Below are 26,333 nucleotides of genomic sequence, written 5' to 3' on the forward strand. Positions count from 1 at the left end.
AAACACCACACAAACCACATCATGAGGTTCCAGTGAAGATTCAGGGAGGCTGGCAATGGGTAGATACCTCAACTTGCCCCACTTATAACTTGCTCCACTGGACACTGCATATCTGAACCTTCACCAGTGTTGCCTCTGGAACTGGTACACTTTTGCTGCCACTCTCCCCAGAAAATGGATTCAACATGTTGTTTGCTTCCTCATCACCCTCCTTGGAATGTAAATCTAGCACATATACAACTGACTGGCTGTTCCCATGCCTGCCCCCTAGCTGCAAGGGAGGCAGAAAAAATGAATTCTGCTTCTAGTTAAGGAGGTAGGGCTTGAAAGGAGAAAAATTTACCAAAATAGGAAATGGATTTGAATAGTGGTGGGTGGCCACAGTCATAACAAAAGCAATAAAGCACCGTGGGTAAGAGTATGGACTCTGAAAGCAGGTGACCTGGACTTTTTCTGAACACACCACATATGAACTATGTGAATCTATACAAAATTATTTAACTCTAATTCCTTATTTGCAAAATGGTAATAGTAATAGTACATACTTTATTTTATATAATTGATGTGAGAATTAAATAAAGTAAGATGTGTAAAGAATTTAGAATAGTGCCTAGTACACAATATGTTCTGAATAAATATTAGCTATTATTATTTTTACTACTTTTACTAGAAGAATGAAATAGAAGTAGAGAGAAAAGCAGAAACGAAGCTCTAGAAAGGGAGAAAGATACTGAAAGAAAAGCTGCTAGGATCAATTAGAGTCTTCTTGGGGGTTAAATTAAGGTTGATGGGAGTGAGAAGTTGGTTGCTAACCTAAAATGTGAGTTCAAAACCACAGGTACCATCTTGCCTACAATACACAAGTCTCCACATGCAGAATAAAGACAAGCAAAGCTGAGAAGTATAATAGTGTCCTGGATCGAGTTACATCTAAATTCACAGGTATGTGAGCCAGAATATTCCCCTTTTTTAACTACAATAAGTCAGATTTGTCACTTGTAATCAGAGTCCTGACCTTTGTATCCTTATAGCCTTGCAACAAATTTCCTTTGCCTTGCCTAAGCTGGATCAACTTGGTTTGTGTTACCTGCAACCAAGGGCTAACTAAACAAAGGCCACTAAGTTAAACCACCTGCCTTTTGATGAACATATTGTTAGGCATATGAAAATGCCTTTCTTTCTCTGACTCAAGGGTTATTTCAACTCTTTAAGATGTGCAATAAAATGGAGAGAATTTAATTTGCCAAAATACTAACAAGGCTGACTAGACCAAATAGCCCACACTGGCAGGAACCTCTCCCTACAAAGTACACAGTGGGGAGCAGGTTTCGGCAGCAGTGGCAGGAGAACGGGAGGTCAGAAAGCTGTGAAGCATACAATGTGATCCCTCCTCCATGACACCCCAATCTTCTGTAGAGTACTTGCATTCATGAGATATTCAAGATCTTTTCATGGACTCTGATACAGGAAGAGAATCAAGAGAACAACCACAAAAGCAGCAGAAATGGGCAACCATAAAAAATAGGAGAACCCACAGAACGTTTGGGAAAGGCTTTTTACTATCTCAGGCCACAAAAGTTGGGCCAAGTTCCCTCACATCTTTGAGGACCAGGAGAGCCTGGGTTGACATCAGACCTATGAATGATTTCACCTATTCCTGCTTTAATCCACTGGGTTGATGCAGAGTTCAGTTCCCAGAGGGCAATCTTATTTCCTCCTACCTCAAGTGGCTTTCACACAATGCTAGTAGTGGCTGTTAGAGAAGTTAAGCAGGCTGAAAGAAGGGACAAGGAAGACAGATGGACAGAGAGAGAAAGAATATGAATAGGCAGACTCTCAAGCAGTAGAGAGGGGGGAAAAGCAGTGGTAAGTGACTTCAGGGTGTCTAAAATCAGTCCATGTGCTTTTCATCATTGACACATTTTCCATGGTTTACAAAATCTTTTTTTTAAATTGATATAATTCAAATATTATAAAACTTACAATTGTAAAGGGTATCAATGAGTGGTTTTTAGTCTATTCACAAGGCTGTGCAACCATCACCACTATCTCATTTCAGAATATTTTCATCACCCCAGAAAGGAACCCTGTACCCATTAACAGTCATACACCCATTCTCCCCTCCCCACAGACCCTGACAACCACTAATCTACTTTCTGTCTCCAGGGATTTGCCTGTTCGAGGTATTTCATAGAAACAGAATCATACAACACGTGGCCTTCTATGTCTGGCTTCTTTTACTTACATGATGTTTTCTAGGTTCATTCATGTTGCAGCATCTATCAGTATTTAATTTCTTTTTATAGTTGAATAATATTCCACTGTATCACATTTTATTAACATTTGGGTTGTTTTCACTTTTTGACTATTATGAAAATTGCTGCTATGAACATTCATGTTCCATTGGTCTACCTGTCTATCCTTAGGCCAATTCCAAACTGTCTTGATGAGTGTAGTTTTATAGTAAGGTTTTGATACAGTGAAGTATAAGTCCTCCTCCTTAGTTCTTCTGATTCGAGATTATTTCGGATATTCTGGGTTCCTTGCATTTCTATGAATTTTATAATCATTTCCATCAAGAAGCCAGGTAGATTTTAATAGGGACAGCATTGTACTTGTAGATAATCTGGGGATTACTGTCATCTTAACAGCATTGTCTTCCAATTCATTAACATGGGATGTCTTTCCATTTATTTAGATCTTTAATTTCTTTCAAAAATATTTTGTCATTTTTCAGTATATAAATTTTTCTCATTCCTAAGTATTTTTTTCATAGAAACAAAATTTTATTCTTAAGAATTTTTCATGGTATTGTAAATGGAATTGTTTTATCAATTTCGAAGCTGACAAAATTGAAGGGAGAATGAGACAATGAAATAATAGTTGGAGATTTCAATACCCTACTTTCTACTAGACAGAAGATCGACAAAGAAAAAAAGGACTTAACACCATAAACCAACAAGATCTAACAGACATCTATATAGCATTACATCCAACAAGAGCAGAATATACATTCCTCTCAAATGCATGTGGAACATTCTTTAGGAGAGACCATATGACAGGTCATAAAACAAAACCTTAAAAAATTAAAAATACAGAAATACAAAATGTATTCTCCAAACACAATGGAATGAAATTAGAGAACAGTAACAAAGCAATCTGGAAAATTCACAAATATGTAGAAATTAAACAACTCAGATTTTTAAAATGGGTTAAAGAAATCACGCAAATCAAAAGCACAATGACGTATTACCTAATATGTGTCAGAATGGGTATTATCAAAAAGAAAAGAAATAACAAGTGTTGGTGAGAATGTGGAGAAAAGGGAACCCTTGTGCACTGTTGGTAGGAATGTAAATTGGTGCAACCACTATGGAAAACATTTTGGAGGTTCCTCAAAAATTAAAAATAAGAGTTACCATGTGATCCAGTAATTCCACTTTTGCTTCTTGTGTTTTGGGGTTCTGTTGTCAGGTGTATTTATGTTTACGAATGTTGTATCTTCTTGAACAACTGACCCTTGTATTAGTGTAAAATCTTCTTTGTTTCTAGCAACAATTTTTGTCTTAAAATCTATTTTGTCTGACATTAGTATAGTCCCCCAGCTCTCTTTTTTGGTTACTGTTTGCCAGTATGACATCTTTCTCCAGCCTTTTAACTTCATCCTATATATGTCTTTGAATCTAAACTGTTTAGTAATTCTAACATCAGGGATTCCTTAGGGACTGTTTTTATTGAATTTTTTTCCTGGGTTTGGGCCACACTTCCATATTTATTTGCATGCCTTGTCATTTTTGTTGAAAACAGTACATTTAAAATAATATGTGGCAACTCTAGAAGTCAGATTCCCCCAACACCCAAAGTTTGTTGTTGCCACTGCTGTTTGTGATTTTCCTGAACTAAATCTGTAAAGCCTACATTCTTTGCTATATGTGGCTAGTCGAATCTTAGCTTGGTTAGTTTAGTTGTCAGCTAATGATTGGACAGTTTCCTTAAATTACCTAAATTTAATTTCCATAAATTTAAATTTCTTAATAAGTCTCCCAGTTTTTACCAAGGAACTCTCTGTGAATGATGGAGCATGACCTCAATGCTCAGACAGAGAATTTACAACTCTGTCATAGCCTTTACTTCTTTCTTGAACAGAGAATCAGAGTCAACGAGAGGTGAAAGCTTCAGGCATTCTCAGGTCTTTCCTGGACATGTCCAGAGCCCTATCCATGCATTTGACCTTGTGGATTCCTAGGAATATGTAGGGAACTTTTCATCTCCCCTACAGACATTTCATTTCCCACGTATCCCTTTATGTTTTCTGGTCAGCTTGTCGTTTGTGTCCAACTGTTATCACTTCCCAGGCAGCTGTGATGTTAAAAAAAAAAATTGCCACTGTTTATTTTAACAAACATAACCAGTGAGCTCTGGGTCAGGTCAAATAAATACAAGCTTTGTGAGTGGGATTTTCCTGGGAACTGCCAGATAGATCAAATAATAAGTTATCTGGAAAAAGAAAAAGGAAGGGGTTCAACCCTATTCTGCTCCCTCCACAGACTGCTACGCCACTGGATTTTACTGTGACTGCAGTGCTTTTCTATACTACCATGTGGCAGGGAGAAAAGTATGGGACTGGAACAAGTTAAAATGCCAAAATACTCACTGTTCTAACTAAGATTCAGTTATTTTTCTTGATAAACACTTCCTAATTGTTGCAAGCCTTTGGTTTCCTGAGTTCTCAAAAAGTGGATTTTAACAATTTTTGCCATTGTTCTTTTTGATTTAATTGGGGATAGGAATTTTGGAGATCCTTATCCCACTCTTCTGGAAGATGTCACCCCACTTAATCTTTAATTATTTGTTTTATAGCTAGCTGTCTACATATCTGAATCCATCTCCTACTTCACCATCTTCCAAATGGAGATTACAATTTAGCAGTGAGGATCACATACAAACTTTTGGATCAACTGCCACAAAACACAAAACACTTATCAGGTAAATCTAAATCTTTTAGTGCAGTACTTTATATATAAGAAAGTGAGTATGTGAGAATTTTTTTTTCAATACATGCCACATGGGTACTGTTTCTCTCCTACATATCATGACCCTCTGCTGCTACTTCTTAAGTCCTCCACTGCATAAGTATACACTAGTGTCCACTGCTGGGTGAATGGCTGGCATTCACTCTGCATCTGGCACAAGAGACGCTATTGCCACAGAAACTCAGGAAATGACATGAAGCTAGTCCAAGTTCCCAAGATTCTGTCACCATAACATTAGTTGGGAACTTACAGACTTAAACTAAAATCACTAGAATTAATAAAGAGCTCTTTAAGTGTTCCACTAGGTTACTTTTATTACAAAATTAAGGTTTTATAAAAGGTCATATGAATTACCATACACTAAGTAGCATTATTTTTACTCTCACAAAGTATTTTCCTTAGCGTGAGACCTTATCTTCATTTTAGAGTTGAAGAAATTGAGACATTTTCTTCAGACTTTCCTAAGAGTACTCAGTAGGCTCACAGAAGAGCCAAGACTCTAATGAGGTCATTGATATTTCCAAAAGATATTCCAATTCACTCAATGAATAACAAAGCTTAAGTGCAAGAGAATTTAGCAAGCACAGACTCTTGGAGCTGCAACTCCGCAGCCTGAGGATCGGACCAGCTGGTCAACTGGGACTCTGACTTCTTTTCTCTACCCGTATTTCTGCAAACTCTTCCCACCTACCCATTCATCCAAGGGCAAAACTGTAATTTACACAGAACCCAATGATGCCCATGATGCTTTCGACTTGGTGGAGCCCGTTTCAGAAGGTAAGGAAAGTCCGCACTTGGCACCCTCGCCTCTCACCCCATGCCTGGGGGCCAGAAACAGGGCCGAGATGAGTCAGTTTAGCTCACCTGCGCTTTTCTTCGCCTGTCCACCGCGCCTCCGGAATCGCACGATTATCTCTGAGGAGCCCATGGCGCTCTGACTTGGAAAAGCTATTCCGACGCGGAGAGTCCCGCGGCCTCCAGGCTGCGGAGTGTTTGGCCAAACAGGGCGGTTGCTTAGCAACGCCGCCGGAAGTGACGACAGTCGTCTCCGAGGGACGGAGAAAGCGCAGCAGTCGGCGGTGGGCTGGAAAAGGAAGAGTGCGCCTGCGCGGGAGGTCGAGGCTATGCGTGGGAGTGGGGCGGCCCTGGCTGGCAGGCGCCGGGAGGAGGCAGGAGGACAGGGCCCGCGGCAGCCGCGGGGAGGCCAGCACCCCTGCGGATCCCCGGTCTGCGTCAGTGAGGAGCCCTGGTGATTCAGCCCGGCCTGGGGCTCCCATCCTCATCCCCATCGTGCGCCTCACGGAGAACGACAGCCAACTGGGTCCCTACCCCTACCTTTGGGACGTACCCCGCAGGTGTGCGGGAGAGCGAGGCCTAGGCGTGGCGTGTGTGGTCCACAGACTTCCTCGCGGGTGGAAGGTGAAGTGCAAAGCTCCCCTCACTGAACTATAAAAACCCAGGGATTAAATGACAGAAAATCTGTTTTTTAACACTTTGGTTTGTAAAGCATGATCTGAGCTAGACAGGGGTTAGTTTTTTGTTTGTTTTTTTAGAAAATAGAAATATTAAAGCTTGGATGTTTTCCCAGAACAGTCATGTTAAGTAGGACCCTTAAGATATTTTTAATTGCTTGGTAAATTCAGTACAATAAAATGAATGTATTTCGAGGGACCAATAAGACCTCTAAGGACACAAAAACCTGTTAAAAGTGGATACAAGCTTGGTTTCAGAAGCTCCTTTTCTAACATATCGAGGTACAAACGATTTCATTACAAGCTAGTTGCCTATGACGTACATATTAGGCATCAATTTGAAGTTACTCAAAATAAAAGGAGGTAAGATTTTTAATCAGCAAAGGTTCTAACACATAGTTGTATTGTTTTTCTTTAGATTATTCTACCAGATGTTCCACCGTTATAATGCTGGTAAGTATGAAAGGATTAATAAAATATTTGCTGGCAGAAATTAGTTTTTGCACATACAACATGGTGGTTTTTTGGAATCATAGTTTTAAAAATGTCAAGAACTGGAAAGAGTCCGAGATTTTACCCTACTTGTATGCTAACAACTTAGTCTGCCACAGTTTTGTGGAAGACCCAGACCCCTAGGTCAGTGATGAATTACTTACAGCAGTAGCAGTAGCCAGGTTATCAGCAATTTTGCCCCAGTTACCACAGGATGATGCAGGGAGTGCCAAAAGTCACCTGCGCATGGAGTGTGTTGCATTACAGGACAGGAACCCTCAGTTTAGGGAATCCAGGTCTTTATTATAGTGGGCAATAAGCATGCCTCTCAAGGGTGTTCACTGTGCATACATTTTTGAGACAGTCTAGAGCAAAGGGCAGTGACTGCCTTGCTTGTAAGGTAGGCAGAGCCACCAGAGACCCATGGAGAATTATCTCCCAACAAAAAAAAAATCTCTGGAATTTTAACTGAATTGGTTGCAAAAAGTATTGAATTCTGTAAGATTTGGTGTCAGTGATTTGCCGTTTTTATCGGTTTGATAAAATGATACTTTATTTCCAACACTTGGTTGTAACTCTAACCCATGGATCTTTACAACCAAGTGTATCTAGAATTAGTTGTTTATCCCTCTGTGACCACCACTCCTTTTTTGTTCTTGTGAAATTAAGGTAGTATATGCACTTTGATCTGAAACAGAGCTTAAATTATTCTGGGGGAAATTTTTTACTGCAGAATCAGTGTGGGAAGAGGATGGACTGCATTGAACCTACCACTGTACACACAGACTTTTTTAAACAAAAATGAGACACTACTGTACACACTGTTTTGTGACTTGTTTAGTTCAAACATGTTACCTTTTACTGGCTAAATAAATATTCCATTATATGGCTGTCATGTACATATTCTTATTTAAGCAACCCCCCTATTGAAATTCTTGTGTAGTTCCTAGTTTTCATTATTGTAAAAAAAGCACATAGGCTGTTGTTAGACTATGGAAACATGGCAGACATAACAAAATATATGCTAGTCATGCTTCCTGAGAGAACAGTTAATAACTGTTTTTGATATTTTAATATGTTGATTTCAAAATCAGTTGGCTTTTTTAACACGAATCTATGTACATCCTTAATTTTTGGAGAAATTTTTATTTCAAGTATAGCACTAAATCTTTGAAAGTTTGTTGACAACAGAATGTGGTATTTGTCCATTGTTTGACAAGTAAAAAGAAAAATTGGAATCTGGAAATCTCAAAATAATCAGCCTAACGTTTGTGATTTTGTCTGCTGGATAAAAACTTATATTCACATAACATCCTCTGTTTTGTATTTAAGGTTTTTGTTTAAGCAAAATTTTATTTCTCCCATTGCCAATAGATGCTTTTTTTGAGGTAAGAGAAAACAATGTAATTAGAAAACATAAATTTTAAAATATCTTAAATACTTTTTATTGATTTTAGGAGTTAAGAAGTCTTTATTCCTTTGCTTCAAACCAGAAGACCTTGTTCTCTGCATATAGAGTAGGAGTAATGTTGATTAGAAACTGGCTGGTATTTAAAACTGAAGATTGTCATGACTGTTTAACCTAAGCTCTATGCTGAAGTCAGATTAATTGTCTTGGAAATACTAAATTGGGTAAGTATTTTTAATAAAGGTTTATGTCGAGTGTTGAGAAAAAAAATAACAGAAACTTCTGAGAACTACAGTAACTTCAGGGTTATATATCTTATGTTGAGGTTAATAGTGCAGGAATTTTAGTAACATGGGACTAATTAAATCTAAGCTTGAAGCAGTTTTCAACCAACAATGAGTTACATTTGAAAAATGTTTCTAAAATATGTATAAATCAGAATGCCTAAAAAGCATCTTAATTTAAAATGTGCCTGGGTGACAGATAGCATATGATATCACTTGTGGAATCTAAAAAATGATACAAATGAACTTATTTGCAAAATAAAAAAAGACTCAGAGACATAGAAAACAGTCTTATGGTTACCAAAGGGGAAGGGGATGGGGATAACTCAGGAGTTTCAGATTAACAGATACATATTACTATATATAAAATGAACAGGGACCTACTGTATAGTACAGGAACTATATTCAATATCCTGTAGTAACCTAAATGAAAAAGAATCTGAAAAAGGAATATATATATATATATATATATATATATATATATATATATGTATAAAATGGAATCACTTTGCAGTACAGTTGAAACTAACACAACATTGTAAATCAACTATACTTGAATTTTTAAAAAGTACAGTAAAAAAAAAAATGTGCCTGGTGCAGTACTAATGTGATTGCCAAGCATTCCTTATTGCTATTTATTACATTGTTTCTATTGGAAAGTGAATTCTGCGTTTAAATTTCTGGGAGGCAGTCAGAGACACCTGGGTTAGACATTTAGAGATAGAAAGATCCATAACGTCAGAATATTCTGTCATGCTTAAATTCACACAACAGGAATGACCCCTCTAAGGTTAGTTATTCTCCAGATAGTCTCAACTGAAAGGCACAGATACTTAGTCTTATAATGAATTATGAGCTCTATTCTCAGTTGCACCTACTGGATATCTATTGTTATAAACCAGAGAATACATGTAGATAAATGCCATATTTTTTTATTTGTAATTGATCTCATCTTTTTCTTATTGGGGGTTTTCTTCTTTTTAGGATTTCTTGCTAAAACCTCAGAATGGTTATAAAGTAGACAGATATGGTATTATGGTTACTGTGTATTTTGAGACTAAAAAATGTTTTTGTATAATTAAACATCTTTTCATCAAAATGACCTACTTGGTATTTTATTTTTAGACTGATCAATAGTCTTTAAATATTCTATTTCTTAGAAACTATATTGGGTTACTTAAAAGCATAAACTTTGGAGTCAGGCAGGCCTAGGGCCAAATTCCAACTCTGCTATTAATTAATACCTATGTAACTAATACTTCAGCTCCAGTTTACATATCTTTAGGATGAGGATAATAATAATTCCTACTAAATAGGTTTACAACAGTTAAATGAGATGATGAGATTGTGAAGTTCTTAGTCCAGTGTTTGGTGTATAGTGATATCTCTAAATATATCAGTTACTCTTAAAAAAATTGTAGATTTTCTGGGGTATTCTGTATAATTCCTTTTTTATATGATAATTTTTATCCGAACCATCTGTTGACCGGTTTATTCTTTGCTTCTCTCTTGAGATTTATAATTAATGACCTTAATTAATGAAAACAGATTTGAGTAATTGTTATATCAAAAGCAGTGCACTTACTTAAAATATATCCAGATGATTTGGCACTCCAGAGCAAAATTATCTAGAGAAAATATAAATAAATGTGAAAATTGTTAACAAAAGTTACTTTTAGTCTGAAAGAATTTAATTGACCTCCAGTCAAGCAGTTTGTTTAGAGTTTCAAGTACAGCATCAAGCAGCCATTTAGTTACAACATTGGCACTGATGACATTAAGCTAAAACCCTTTTAGAAGAATGATTTAAATTTTGCAAGATTTCACATTACATTAAATTTGGCCAGAATTTTCGCTAGTTCAGAGTAATCTGTATTGTACATGACCTATTATTTAATATGAGAATTATTGTAAATATTTTAAACTAGTAAGTTTGACTATGATAATCTAAAGACAATAAGAATGACTAGCCTACATTTTTTTCTATCTGATTTTATAACTTTTATAAATTAGACTGTAAGAGAATAATTGTTTCATTACTTCTCTCATTGGATTGCTCTATAATTTAATCCTGGGTACTCAAAGAATGACTCCCACAGAAAAAAAAATCACCCCCACAGGAGCACAATAGTACCATGAATATCCTTTTTAGATATTCTGCTTTCTATTCACTTAACATACTCAAATACAAACTTGCTTCTTAGGAAAAAGTGCGTAAATGGTAGTTTTAAAATATTTAATCATTGTAACTTGTTTATAGTCACCCTTTGTTTTAGCAGATTAACACTCAGTAATGTTTGTTAAATAAATACTATAGCTAGGTGTGTAAAACAGAGTATGTTTAGGGAATAATAATTTCTTCTTTTTCAGGGTAACCCAAATCTGTTTCTGGAACCATGAAAATTTTGCTGGTTTTCGACTTTGACAATACAATCATAGATGACAATAGTGACACCTGGATTGTCCAGTGTGCTCCAGAGAAAAAGCTTCCTATTGAACTACAAGACTCTTATAAAAAAGGATTTTGGACAGAATTTATGGGCAGAGTCTTTAAGTATTTGGGAGATGAAGGTGTAAGAGAAGATGAAATGAAAAGAGCAGTGATATCAATGCCTTTTGCTCCAGGGATGGTGGAACTTTTAAACTTTATAAGAAAGAACAGGGATAAATTTGACTGCATCATTATTTCAGATTCAAACTCAGTCTTCATAGATTGGGTTTTAGAAGCTACCAATTTTCTTGATGTGTTTGATAAAGTATTTACAAATCCAGCAGCTTTTGATAGCAGTGGTCATCTCACTGTGGGAAATTATCATGCTCATTCTTGCAATAGGTGCCCCCAAAATCTTTGCAAAAATGTAGTTTTGGTAGAATTTGTAGATAAACAGTTAAAACAAGGAGTGAATTATACACAAATTGTTTATATAGGTGATGGCGGAAATGATGTCTGTCCAGTAACCTTTTTAAAGAAGAATGATGTTGCCATGCCACGGAAAGGATATACTTTACAGAAAACTCTTTCTAGAATGTCTCAAAATCTTGAGCCTATGGAATCTTCTGTTGTAGTTTGGTCTTCAGGTGTTGAAATAATTTCTCACTTACAAATCCTAATAAAGGAGTAATCTGCCAACAACTGAAATGTGTATCAGTTAAGATTAGGTACAGCAGCATAAAACTAAAACTTCAAATACCAGTGGCTTAAAAAAAAATTCTCTCTTACTTAAAAGAATTCCAGAGTTAAGCATCTCAAAGCTCCTGTGTTGCTCTACCAACCTCAGCACTTGGCTTCCAACTCACTATCCAACATTGATGCTCAAGCTCCATCCCTCACATCAGCATTCTGGCCAGCAAGAAGGACAGTGCGTGAGAAGGTTACACCCTCATTTAAATTTTACTGGCCAAAACTTAGTCACAGTGCTCTTACCTAACTGCAAGGAAGGATGAAAAATACAGCTTTTATTCCTTATGGTCGTGCACCTGGGAAAAACTGGAAAAAAGAGGAGTACAAAATTGAGGTAAGTACAGCTAGTGGTCTCTACCAAAGGTGGTTATTAGGTAGATTATATTTTAAAATTTATTCCCAGAGAGAATAGTCATCTGTTTTATTTTCTTAGATATTTATTTCCAAAGCATGTCTAATAATTACAGATCTTAAAAATAAGCTTAATGCTTAATTCACATAAAATTTTTGTCAGTGAAGTCTTGAGTGTTGCAATATATGATTTGTAGGAACACTCAACATTTAAGAGACTGTTTCATATAGGGATATTAGCAAAATATCAACTGACCTAGAAAGCTTTATAATACCATGCTAATTTCTAGGCTCAGATGTTTTAGGCATAAGTATCCATTATGTAATAATATTACTATTTTCTTTTCCACTATTGAAACTCCAGAAATAGAAATGTTCCATGTAATTTTATGGGAAAATATTGGTACTTTCTAATTTATTTTTTTGTGGTTGAAAAGGTAAATCTTTGTTTTGCTTTAAATTAATAGTTAGATTATGTTGAAACACATTTACTGTTAAAGATTATAATTTCTCTACATGTTGAAGCTAGTAACAAATATAAAAGTAAAAAAATAATAATAATAAGGCTTTCATTTATAGCATTTGTAGACCAAGTAATTTGGACCAGATCTTCTACAGAGTGCATCCAGAAAAGCTGATAGCTGAACAAGAATTTTAAAACATCTGCTTAAAAACATGAAAGAGCTGACAGTGATAAACAATAGCTCAGGAAGCACAGAAACCTAGGTAGGTCAGCTGCTCATCCCTGAAAGTGCTGGCCAATTCTGTAAGTGGTGCCTGAGATACCGAGTGACTATCTTGGCAATCTTACGGGACCAGGGGGACGAGGTATTGGAGTATGAGGCCTGCAGTGATAAACCTTCCCCTTACTTTGAATAAGGATCTCAAAATGCTGCCCATCAAGAGTAAGAATGATTCAGAAGTAAATAGGCCTTCAGAGGAATATCAGCTCGCCTTTAAATACTTTCAATCCCTGAAATTGGACTGAAGTTTTCTAAGATTTTTAGAGCTCTTAGGTGCTTGGTAGAAGCAAATCAGAATTCTCTCATGGGGAAGTTAACATCCTAAGTATGGTAAGCAGACCCTAAGTTAAACCCCTGTGATCCTGTAAGTTGGTATTCCTTGCGTGTGTGTGGAGGAAATGATCTATGACTTGCTTCTAATTAATGCAATATCACAGAGATGATGGGATGCATGTGATTATGTGTATCTAATTATATTACATCAGGTTTTAATGCCCATCTTGTTAAGAAGCTCTCTCCCTTGTTGATTTTGAAGAGGCCAGCTGCCGTGTTGTAAACTGGTACATGGCAAGCAATTGAGGGTAGCCTCTAGCCAGTGGGAAAAAGTAGGTCCTTGGTCCAGCAGTCTGCAGGAAACTGAATGCTATAACCAGTGAGTTTGAAAGTGGATCCTTCCATTGTGGAGCCTCACCTGAGATCATAGCTCAGGCTAACATCTTGATTTAGCCTTGTGAGACCCTGAAGCAGGTCCTTTGAGCTGTGCTTGGACTCCTGTACCAACAGAACCTATGAGATAATAAATGTGGGTCATTTGAAGATGATGTTTTTGGTAATACTGTTTGCAGCAATAGAAAATGAATGCAACAGTCCTCAAAATAAATCTATAAACAGTATTGTAAGTACATTGTAGGGCACACAATAAAAAGAGACACACCAAGGAACATAAATGAACACCATCAGGAACTTCATTTAAACAGATCTTGCATACAAACTACTATATATAAAATAGATTTTTAAAACCAAGGTTTTATGTGTAGCACAGGAAACTTTATTCAGTAGCTTGTAGCTTGTCATAACCTATAATGAAAAATATATGTATGTATAACTGAATCACTAGGCTGTACACCAGAAACTAACACAACATTGTAAGTCAACTAAACTTCAATTAAGAAATAAATAAATAAACAAACCTGTAGGACCTTCAGGTATTGGAGTTTTCAGACAAACTAAACTTTGGCAAAGAATTGAGAATTATATAAACAGTATGGATGTGCTAGAATTGAAAATTATTGTGACTGGAATTAGAATCTTGATGGATGGATTTGACAATAGAACAGGCACAGTTAAGAGAGTGAGTGCATAAACACAAGTTAGAAGACAATATCCGGAATAATACAGTGACAGAGCAATGATAGTACAGAAGAGAAATTAAGACATAGGAGGCACAGCAAGATCTGACATAGGAAGTTGGTGTCCCACAAAGAGAGGAGAAAAAAAATTGAAGCAAGCAATCTTTTAAGAAATAATGACTGAGAACAGTACAAAATTGATAAACGGCATCAAACCACAGGTTTAGGAACCCCAAACAGGAAAATAAAAAGATGTAAAACTGCCAATAACCAAAGATGAAAAAAGCATAAACCTGCCAGAGGAAAAAAAATGACATTGAAAGGAGCAACAATCAAACTAACGGCTGGTATTATTTTTTTTCATATATGTTTGATAAAATTCAGCAGTGAAGCCATCTAGGCCTGGAGTTTTCCTTTGAAGATTTTAACTACTAATTCAGTTTCTTTAATAGATTATGGATTCAGGTTGTATAGTTTTTCTTGAGTAAGCTTTGGTAGTTTGTGACTATTTATCGGTGCATAGTAAATTTCCTCTGAATTTAACAGCTTAAAACTAAGCATTAATTATCTCACAGTTTCTATGGATCAGGAATACAGGAGCACTTAATTGGATTGTTCTGGCTCAGGGTCTCTAATGGTCAAGATGTCAGCTAGGGCTGTAGTCATATGAAAACTTGACTAGAGCTGAAAGATCTGCTTGCAAGGTGGTTCACTCACATGGCTTTTGGCAAGTGGCTTTGGTTTCTCAACAACTGTTTTCAGCAATTCTCAGTTTATTGCTGATTGTTGGCGGGAAGCCTCAATTTTCACCACATGGGCGTGTCCAAAGAGTTGCTTGAATATCCTTAAAGACATGGTTTCCTGCCAACTGAATGATCTGAGAGAGAGGGCAAAGAGGAAACCACCATGCCTTTGTGACCTAGTCTCAGAAATCAGACACCATCAATTCTACTGTATTTGGTTTGTTAAAACATAATGCTAAGTCAAGTCCACACTCAAAGGGAGAGGAACTGGACTCTACCTTTGAAAGTGGAGTTAAATAATATTGGACATAGTTTTAAATGACCATAGCATCTCTCAAGGACTTTGTCCATTTCATGTAAGTTGTGCAATTTATAGGCATATAGTTTTACATAATGTTTCCTTATTAATTCTTTAATTTGACTGTGAACACATGAATACCTACTATCTAGATTTTACCATTAACATTTTACTGTCTGTTTTATTACATATCTGTCTGTCCTTCTATCTATCCGTCTTTTTTTTCCCTTTGCCTTTTTAACATAAGCATTGTTCTTTCACTTTCCTTCTTTGTTCCCCAGTGTATAAAAACCAGTGCTTCTCTGGCTTTAACTGGAACTCAGATATCTTACAGCTCCATGTGAACTCTGGGAATTGTTTATGGTTCCTGGGGTCACTTTTTGCCCATACTTTGGTGTTTCACCCTATGCATGTGTGGCTTACTATCTAATCACAGACTCAAGGGGAACTCCCCTCTTACAGATTTCTGGAGCTCTCTCCATTTAGCTCCTTCCTGTCTGGTACTCTGCCCTACGAATTGCAGCCAGTTCTGCCTCCTCAAACTTATCTCCATCTGTTCAATTCAGTGAGACTACCATGCTCTGCTTGGGATTCCACCTGCTGTACCTCAGGCTGAAAGTGTCTCCAGGCAGAAATACAGGCAATTATCAGGCTCACTTCATTTGTTTCCCTTATCTCATGGATCGCAGTCCTGCACTGCCTGTTGTCCAATGCTTGGAAACTGTTATTTTATATATTTTGCCCAGTTTCTTATTATTTACAGTGGGAGGATTAGTCCGATCCCAATTCCTCCAGAAGCAGAAGTCGTAATATCTCAATTTTAATTTCTAATGCAACATGGTAATAAAAAGCTCTGCTCTAGGTTAGAAAGACCTGAACTTGAGTTCTAGGCCTGCGTTGGGTAAATTACTAGTCTCTCAACACCTCAATTTTCTTCTCTATTAAATGGAGATAATAATAGTTCCTTCCTCCCCTAACATTGTTGTGAAGGTTTACTGAATTAGACATTCTATTAGTTTATTGTGGCTGTTGTAACAAATTAACACAACCTGGGTGGCTTAAAACAGAAATATTTTCTCTCTCAGTTCTGGAGACCAAAGATCCAAAACAGTTTCACTAGGCTGAAATCAAGGTATCAGCAGGGCCACCCTCCATTAAAGACTCTAGGGGAGAATCTGTTCTTTGTCTCTTCTAGCTTCTGGTGGCTGCCAGTATTCTTTGGCTAGTGGCTGCATCATCCCAGTCTCTGCCTTTGTGGTCACATTGCTTTCTTCTTTTCTGTCTATATCAAATATCTCTCTGCCCCTTTCTTACAGGGACATTTGTCATTGCATTTAGGGCCTATCCAGATAATCCAGGACCATCTCCCCATCTCAAGATCCTTAACTTACATCTACAAAGACCTGTTTTCCTTATAAGGTGACATTCATGGGTTCCAGGGATTAGGCACCAACCAGTCAGAACAGAAGCACCAAACAGAAGAATGGATGCTGGCCACAAACATAACAGTGCCTGTGGCTGAATAGGAGCCCTTCTCAGTCCTGTATACCAGCACCTCACACACATACTGCACACTCAGTGTTAGATCACTGAAGTCCAGGTTTAAATTAGTTCTGTTTCCTCTTTTTAAATGTCTGGACATGTCCTTTGCTTATTCATCTGTAGGGTCTTGTGTTCTGCTTATCTATTTTTCTGAGTACTTCATACATGGAAGATACTAATATTGCCATATTTGTGACAAATATTGTTTGTTTTATGTTAATCTTTTCTAAATCTTATGCTTGATTATTTCTAGATAATCTAGACTCAGTCTTCATTTTAAAATATAAACATCTAAATTAAACATGTGATTTATTATCTCATTAGATTGTTAGATTTAATGAAACAAATATATTGATATAAATTAACTAGGCTTTTTAAAATGTAAGACTCTTGTTCTCTAAAATTTTCCCTTTGAAAACAAAAGAATCTCTGTTTCCCTCAAAGATAAGCAAAGTCTTCATGGCCAGCTTTACTATGCTGAAAGGTGAACTTATCAAATAGAGATGGTAGAGTTAAAAATGTAAATTGAAAAAGGCTACTGAAGTCATAATAGGATAGAGAAGTAGAGGAACCTCCTGTTCTTCACTGGATAGCCATGGTAGACTGAATTCTAAAATGGTCCCTGAGATTCCCCACTCCCTGGTGTACATGCCAAGCATAATCCCCAGTATGTGAATTTGATGTATTTTACTACCATGATTAGGTTATGTTTTATGGCACAATTGACTTTAAACTAGAGATTGTCCAGGTGGACCTGACCCAAACACATGAGCCCTTTAAAAGCAGAGACTCTTCCTGGCTGGTAGCGGAAAAGGAAGTCAGTGATTTGAAGTGCAAGAAAGATTCAACATACCATGGCTGGTTTAAAGCTGGAGGAAGGGACATAGTAATGAATGTGGACAGCCTCTAGAGCTGAGAGCAGCCCCTGGCTGACAGCCAGCAAACAAACAGGGACCGCAATCCTAACATTAACTGCAAAGAAATGAATTCTACCACCAGGCATGTGAGCTTGGAAGAGGATTCTGAGCTCCAGATGAGAAACACAGCCCAGGTTGGCACCTTGATTTCAGCCTGGTGAGAGCCTGAGCAGAGAACCCAGTCACACCATGCCTAGACTTCTGACCTGCAGATACTGTGACATATCTTTGTGTTGTTTTAAACTGCTAAATTGTAGTGACTTGTTACATAGCAGTAAAAAACTAATACAATAGCTAATCCCATCTCTTAAGGAATAGTAGTCTGATTTTCATATGCACACCTTTTTTGTAAGTAGGTGTTTGGCAATTCATACTATAAAGTAACAAATCATTCTTTATTCTTCTGACTAGACACAGAACATTGTGATGTATGAAGAGGAGCTCATGAAAATGTCCCTGCCTGTGAGAGTTTTAGGGGTGACTTAAGTTCTCTGCTAATCTATTTTCTAACTTTTTATAACTGTACTTTAAAAAAAATGTTAAAGAAATCAAGACCTCCTGGGAGATAGAGCACACCCAGTATCACCTACCAGTGAATGGCCAGGGCTGCGCTGCTCAGACAGAACTGACTGCACGTAATTTCTGAGGCCCGGAACACAGTACAAATGCAGCACTTCTTGTTCAAAGATTATTAAGAATTTCAAGACAGCAGAGCATTTAACCAATGCTCTTCTGACTGCACAGATAACCATGAAGCCAGATGTGTGCCCATACCTTCTCCAGCAACTTCCAGATAAAAGCTTTGCCAAGGGCTGCTTACTGTCCAAAGGCCCAATACTTCTTCACTGCTTGGGTGACGTTTACAAACTGATTGACCATAATGTCACCATATACCAAATCCTTTCATAATTTTCTCAAAGTGTGTTTGTATATGTGTGTGTGTGTGTGTGTGTGTCTGTGTATATATGCATATAGATGTATACATATATATATATATATGTGCTCTTTGACACAGATGGATTATTCTTATAATTGTTATATTGCTTTTGTCACTTAAAATTATAGCATAAGAATTGACCTATATTAATAAATATTCTTTAAATTTAAAATTTTTGATTTAAATTCACTTTTTTTGCACTTTAAATGGAATGAAGTGTAAATAAAATTAAGGAAGAATTGAGAGGGAGGAAGAGAGGGAAGAAAGAAAGATCTCTGTCCTTTAAAGAACTCAGGAAGTAAAACAAGAGGACAGTATTGAAGTGTGACGTGATTGCTGTGTTAGGAAGGTGTAAGCATTACTACATGCATAATGTAAGTAAGTATAAACTTGTTTTACCTGAAAAATCTTTCAAAATAGAAATATTATTCCAATTTTCTATATGAGAAAACAAGCTTGGTGAGGTCACAGAACTAAGTAATAAAAGAATTCTTCAAAACTAGGTAATGTTTAGTCAAGAGATCTGAATTCTAGTCTTAGCTCTAACTGCTAATTAGCTATATGACTTTGGTGAATTACTTTGCTTCTTGGAGTTCATTTTATTTTCTGTAAAATGACCAGACTGAGTTTTATCCCTAAGTACCTTCCAGTTCTAAAATTCTGTAATTCTGCTACCATTATGAATTTAAGTGCTCTGTAGGTTTAGCTACAAGGCAATTTTTTAGTCTATCCTCTGAATAAAATTAACTCACCCTATTTTAAGGCCTTCAGAAGGAGGTTTTTATTTTATCACAGAACCATTTTGGGGTCGGCCTTGCTGATTTTCAGCATATTAATAGGTCACAGGTTTGAACTCTTCATGTTGCTTAGTTTTCTTGTCTTTAGGCTAGATAACTATGATTTCTTTATCTGATCCCTAGAAATGAATTTTTATTTTCATGACTCTCCTCTGACCTACTCACAGTCCTCTTTGACCTTCAAGATTGTCCCTGAACAGTACTATATTCAAGGAACAAGTCACTGATTATCTCATTTTGCTCTATTAAGCATTGTCTTTCTTCTCTCTTCCTTTTTTCCTCAATGTATTGTAAAGCAGTGCTTCTTGGGATCATGTTAAAATGCAAAATGTTTTTCATAGGTTTGGGGTGGGACTTGAGATTCTCCTTTTCTAACACAGAGATAAAATATGTCAAATACTTAGATGCCTCTTGATTACCACACCTGCCGAGTCTAGCACCATTTCCTATAAAAACAGTAAAACCCAGAAAGCAATCTTGACTGGCTTATAGGTCAAGTCTGGGTGCCATAAAAATAATCTAAAAGTCAATTCAACCCCTAAAAGTGAGTCCAACGTGTCCACTCTAAAGGAGCAGCCAAGCATCATGATGTGCAGGCTTATCTGCCACAGGATAGCCTACCCCAGCTCCTACGCACTTGATCACCAAAGAGGAATTACTAGACACAGAAATAAACTGCTAGAGTGGGACCTGGCATAGCAAATGACTTATTGTAGGCTTTCTTGACTTCCGGCACTATAGGCATTTTGGGCTGTATAATTTCTTTCTGGGGGTCAGGGGCAGGAGTGGGTGTTTCCTATGCATTATGGGATATTTAGCAGCATCCCTGACTTCTGCTCACTGGATGCCAGTGCCACTCCTCCCTGCAAGTTGTGACAACCAAGAACATCTCTAGACATTGCCAAATGTCTCCTGGGAAATAAAATAATCCCTTTTTGAGAATGACTTACTTAATGCTTAAAAGTCCATATCTTTTATTTGTGGATCAAGTGAAGATATAGCAATTGTACATAAGGAATACTGCTACTCTTAAAGCCACAGATCCAGAATATTTCCCCCCATGTAGTAATCTCCATATCACCAAGCCTTGTCACACCATAACAATCACCACCTGAGTGTTTAATAAATATTTTTGATGTCCAGCTCAGTCACCTCCTTCATGTATTAGTACATATTAGGCTTTTTTTTCCTGTCCAAGTATTACATGTACCGTGGCATAAATCTATTAGTTTAAATCTGCTTTTGTAGTGCAAGTGTAGTCTTTTAATAGTACAGGTTATAATTACATCTTTGTTCTACTTTTGAAAAATGTTCCCTCTGATACACATTACTTTTACAGCATTTAAATTTTTTAGCTTCTGTTTTATACTAGCCCTGAAGGAGAGTTAGAAATTTTCCTTTATGGTCTCAAAAGCTGCTTCCAAGGGACAGCTGATATATCAATAGGGCAACTGCAGGCAGGCACCAGACCAGGTAGAGTAGCTCTGTTAATAGTGTGAGTGGGACTGGGATTTATAACCACTTCCCTACCCCTATTATCAGGTATGCTTTTCTTCATAAGATGAGAGAACGAGTGCTTTACTGACCTAATAGCCCCACAGCCCATCTTCAGATGAGACCAGTTGTAGGGAATATACAAATAATTATTAATTGCCTTAAATCTTTTAGCTAACACGGTATCATTTTGTGCTGCCTGATGGGCTTCTTTTTCAGATGGACAATGTGATAGTTCTGTTGTAAACAGATTTTTCGATGTGCTCTATAAGGGCATATGCAATAATGCATTCTAAGCCAAATGCTAAATCTGTCTTAGTTGTTTATGTCATACAAACTGCTGTCTGTGTGATGATGGTTCATATGGAAACAAAATATTAACAAAAGTATTTCCTAACACAAAAATTCTTGAAACTCCCATTGTTTATGGAAGATGTTACATAGTAAAAAAAATTAGTTTGTCCTTTATATTCAAACAATAAATTTTCAGTAATATATCCAAACAACTAGTAAAAATATTTACAATTAAACTAAATACCACTTGCTGCATAGGATTTTATAATCAGTGCCAACTGGAAAACTTGCTCATTCACATTTTTTTCTGCCCCTCTAGAATCATTGTCTGCATTTTATTACATACCAAAATCTCTACTATTTTCACAGCTTGGTCCATGCAATATTTTATTATCCTCAGTTCAGTATGAGAGTATATTCTTTCAGGGATTTATTAATAACTTGGCCCTTTTCAGGTTTAAATCCAGAAAAAATACCCTATTGCACAATTTTGGAGGATAAAAATACTACAGTAAACAAATATTTTTGGGGTCTACTGTGTGCAAGAAACCAAATCAAAACAAAAGCCTGTGGAAGTAAAAGAAGTGTAGGACTATATCTTACAAAGAATGATGCCCTTCAGAGAATTTACAATGTGATTGAAGAGGTGGGACATGTACATACGTAGTTCATAATTTCCAAATATACTTCATGAAGCATCTTAGTAGTCAGCATAAACGAAATACTTAAGTTAAGGAACAACTAGATGACCATATAGTATTGTGTTTTGTACTCGGTCAATTGATTAAATGTGCTATAAGAGAAGCTTTCTGAAGGAGGTACACTGTGATCTACACTTGAAAGGATGAAAAGGATTTGGAGATATGGAAAGGACTTGACAGAGCTTCCCAGATGTAGGGAATATCATGAACCAAAGTGAGAGTAAGCAGAGCGTATTTATGAGGTAGAATGTGGCCTGCCTGATGAAGTTTAGGGTTTAAAATGGGGAGTAGGAGAATAAAGCTTTGTTACATGGAATGTGGCCAGTTTATGGACAGGTTTGAAAGCTAATCAGTGGAGTTTGAATTTTTTCCAGGTATCCCTAAGAGCAAGTAAAGGGAAGTGATGTCAAGAAAGTGGTGTTTGGGGAGGATAAAAGGTAAGGTACAGCTTGAGGGGACAGGAGAGAGACTGACACAGAAGAATCTTGCAGTAAGCCAAGTGATGACGACCTGATAAGAATTCTGTCAGAGGCAATGAAAAGGAAGGGATAGATAAACCAGATGCTTTGAATTTGAAGATGAAAAAAAGCACAGAACTTTACATCATATTGCTGCAGGAGGGCAGTGTCTGTGGATTAACTCATTTATATAATTTCTTAGAGAACGGTGAGCCCTTGAGCAAGTTTTTGAAGAAAGTTCTAGAAGTCTTACTTTTAATGCACTCATGTTTTCACTTTTGCGACATTTACTGAGTATCTGTTATGTGGCAGACCCTGTTCTAGGAATACGGAAATGAACTGGAGAAATACCACGAACAAAACAGACAAAATCTCTGGTTTCGTGAAGTTTATATTCTAGGGGGAGAAATCCCACCATAAACTTAAAAATAAGCAAAATATGTAATATTATAGATGGTAATAAGTATTACAAATTAAAATAAAGCAGGGAAGGGGGATAGGGAATATTGGGTGGAGTACGGAGATCCTATTAAATAGATTGTTAAAAGAAGGCCTCGCTGGGAAATTGGTATTTGAGCAAAAACCCAGTGGAGGTGAGTGAGTGGGTCCTGTAGCAGTGCGGAGGGGTGAGGAAGAGCAGTGCAGGCAAAAGGAATAGCTAGTAGTAAGGCCCTGAGGCAGCGCTGTTCCTGGTGAGGGCAGAAGCAGGGATGGATGTGGGGGTGGCAGGAGGCCATTGTAAGTACTTTGGCTTTTGGTGAATGAGACAGGAAGTCACTGGAAAGTTTTCATCTCTAACTTATGTAAGAGTATCAGTCTATCTTGATTGATTTGAGCTAATGTTCTTTTATTCTTTTTCCAGCCAGAAAAATTGTTTCTTTTTTTTTTTTTTATAATTGATAAAGGTCCTAGTTTACTATCTCCTGCCTTGTATTAATTTTATCTGGAATTTAGCTTTAACCATGGCACCCAAAAATATATTCTCAGTAAATTACTATCTTTTAAATGACCCTCTTCCAAAGAGTAGTAAGCTAGTTCCTACTTTGAGAGTAAACCTATTTTTTGAACAAGTACTCCAAAAGTAACATATATCCTCACTTCCACATTGTCAGATTGATTTTGAAAACTTTCCATTATAAGTTTAAACATTTGCCAAGGTTGTAATTTCTAAAATACTGTAAATAGTGCCTTTTTAATAAGCTTTTAAATAACTCTTTTAAATTTATGTAGTAAAAGCTAACAATTGTAATTTGAAACCTAGCATCATTCATTTAAAAATACACAAACAAGTTGTCCAATAGTGGGAAATTGTTATCTTATTCTTTTTTTTCTGAGCTCATATTTACATTGGACTTCTCCCAGAGAATGTTGTCCTACTGAAAATACAGGCAGTCCTTGCATAAAAATGACTGTGCAAGATTTCCATGCAAAGTAATCTTAGTAATCAGTAGGAACAATTGTGATTGTCCTGTGACCTTTAAATTTTTTTTGTCAGAACTTTAAAAACTCTCTTAGTGTCAGCTATAAATGTATAGGAAAACAAAAAAAAAAGTAAGGCCAATATTTACTTACTACACTGCTATTAGAAACATTGGAAATTAATGTATTATATTTCTTTTTAAAAACCTTATCCAAAGTAAACAGTTCTCAGCTTCCTTTTGTGCTATAACTTACAATATAGAGCAGTCATCTTTCTATTCCTTAGTGAATTGTCATACTGCCTTCTAAGTTTGGGATCAGCTTCCAACATTTTTCCTTTGCATTTCCAATATCGTGAAGTGTTGCCAAGAATTCCTTTAATATGAAATCTTTTGCCAGCATCACTTATACTAGGATATCTTCCTTCTGTTTGTCAACAACTATCCTCACATGAGTCACCAAGTTCGGCTGGCTGCATATCCAGCATCTCTCCACTACTGGCAGTGTCAGCGTTCCCATGGTCAAATGTTTCTTAGAACCTCATTACATTCAACGAAAATTTCACTTTTGGCATTATCACTTTTAATTCTTTGCTACATTTTCATTTTTGTTGGCCAATGTCCTCTTTCAGTCATCTATTTTTGTAAAATACCACATAGATTTATCACTGGCAGACAGGAGGTAAGAGAACTTACAAGCTTTGCTTTCTTGTGTGAACTGAGTAACAGATGCACAGTGACTAATCACCAAGGGCTTTGAAAGAAAAGACATGATTGGTCACTGATTATGATGCTCATCTGGTATTTATGTAGTGATTTGTGGACTGAAGAGTTAGAGGGTGAAATTTGTATTTTATGCAATTACTCACAGTTAATATAACATAGTAATTGAACTCTAGACCCTGTTTGGGGGATTGGTGTTATTTCACTAGATGGTGGTAACTGGAAATTCATGCATATTGGAAACATTCAAAGAAAGAATTGTCTGTACATTTTTATACTTGAAAATCTTTTATTAGTCACCTCTTAAGCTTCTCTGCAATAAAAATGTACATAAATTTTTAATTGTTTTATGTCCTTGATTCTTAAGTGGTAAAAAATTTCTACGCTGATTAACATTACAATTATTATTATAATTGACCAAAAAACATAAATATGTTTAAATTAAATCAAAAGTAAAAATTTATCAAAAATTCTTTCAATCTGATGAATTGGGCTATTTTATTTTCATTTAGACCAAATAACCTTGGTTGAGTATTGCTTTCTGGTCACACGAGACAGAATTTAGTATCAGTGATATTCTTGTTTATCATTTCTATAGATGTAATCCCTGAGAAAATGTGTTCCTATAGACAATCTAGATGGAAATGAGAGGAATTTTATTATAGCAGTGCCATTCATTTCATGGATTCTTTCCAAGTTATTTGTCAAAAGTGCTCTTTGACTGTTGTTGAAAACAAGGGATTGGAAACCTTTTGGCTTGCAAAAGCACTTGTTAGTCAGCCATTAGAATGTTCACTTTCCTCTTTTCCAGGAAGCATACCAAAAAGGCTTTGCTAAGACACAGCAACTCCAGGGCAGCCACATATACCTCTGCAGTTTGTATACAACTCCAGAGACAGTGTTCACCTGGCACTCTACTTGGTGGAATGACCTGGCATTGTGCAGTGCACAATTTACATAGCCCTATGTGGTGGTGGTATAAATTATACCTACTATTTTTTCACTTAACACCAACTTGTTTAATCCAGTATGTTAAATGAAGTATACAAAATTCTCTCTGCACACTGGCACATTTACACACACTGATAATATCACAATTAGCATATCGAACATTTAATGACATCGCAATAGTTAGTGGAAAGATGTACTAGTAAAGTAAAAACAATAAATGAAATTGTTATTTTTAGAAACCAATTGTCTTTTGAAAAGTGCAATGTGATGTCAAAAAGCCTTGAACTCCATGCTAAGCTCAGTATCTGCCAAGAGTTGTTTATCTCTCATCTCCATGGTGGCTCTTTATTTCCCTATGACTTGGTTTCACAGATGGCACATTTGTTTTCTTGAACAGTGTCATTAATTTATTTAACTTATGAATGCTAATTATATGTTTCTGAGTGCATTGAATCTATTAGCATTTGCAATGGTCTCTTTGATAAGAGAAACTGCTCCTCTCTTGGCAGGTTGAAGCAGTCTAATATATACTTTTGGGAGTCTTTTTTAGATATAACTGACATATAGCTGATACACAGTTTTAAACAGTAATTCACAACCAGGGAACATCAGGCAATGGAAGCAAAAGTTTAAATTGGTCTCTTCAGCAATCTGAAATAACAATATAGTGAATTCTATTATTCAAGAATCGTTTATTACATACCATTGTGATTCTAGAAGCCCCTCCTCTGAGTTAGGCAGAGCCTA

The 26,333-nt window shown here is 36.5% G+C and overlaps 3 protein-coding genes across 3 annotated transcripts in view; 2 read left to right on the forward strand and 1 right to left on the reverse strand.

The window, feature by feature from the left end:
• CFAP210 (cilia and flagella associated protein 210) overlaps nucleotides 1–6,056 on the reverse strand; it is a 28,922-nt gene extending 22,866 nt beyond the window's left edge. Inside the window, exon 1 of the mRNA XM_074363844.1 lies at nucleotides 5,898–6,056. Coding sequence (XP_074219945.1) covers nucleotides 5,898–5,961 — 64 coding nt within the window. The 5' untranslated portion in view covers nucleotides 5,962–6,056. The remainder of the gene's footprint in view (nucleotides 1–5,897) is intronic.
• Nucleotides 6,057–6,123: 67 nt separating this feature from the next.
• PHOSPHO2 (phosphatase, orphan 2) lies at nucleotides 6,124–24,977 on the forward strand. The gene is made up of 5 exons (XM_010971438.3): nucleotides 6,124–6,452; nucleotides 6,924–6,958; nucleotides 8,455–8,629; nucleotides 11,060–12,204; nucleotides 18,225–24,977. The coding sequence occupies exon 4, from the start codon at nucleotides 11,086–11,088 to the stop codon at nucleotides 11,809–11,811; it is 726 nt and encodes a 241-aa protein (XP_010969740.2). The 5' UTR covers nucleotides 6,124–6,452; nucleotides 6,924–6,958; nucleotides 8,455–8,629; nucleotides 11,060–11,085; the 3' UTR covers nucleotides 11,812–12,204; nucleotides 18,225–24,977.
• Nucleotides 12,070–26,333, forward strand: part of KLHL23 (kelch like family member 23) — a 32,541-nt gene continuing 18,277 nt past the window's right edge. Inside the window, exon 1 of the mRNA XM_074363843.1 lies at nucleotides 12,070–12,204. The gene's annotated coding sequence lies outside the window, so the exon portion shown is untranslated. The remainder of the gene's footprint in view (nucleotides 12,205–26,333) is intronic.

The sequence above is a fragment of the Camelus bactrianus genome, chromosome 5 (assembly GCF_048773025.1).
Source record: "Camelus bactrianus isolate YW-2024 breed Bactrian camel chromosome 5, ASM4877302v1, whole genome shotgun sequence".
Lineage (NCBI taxonomy): Eukaryota > Metazoa > Chordata > Mammalia > Artiodactyla > Camelidae > Camelus > Camelus bactrianus.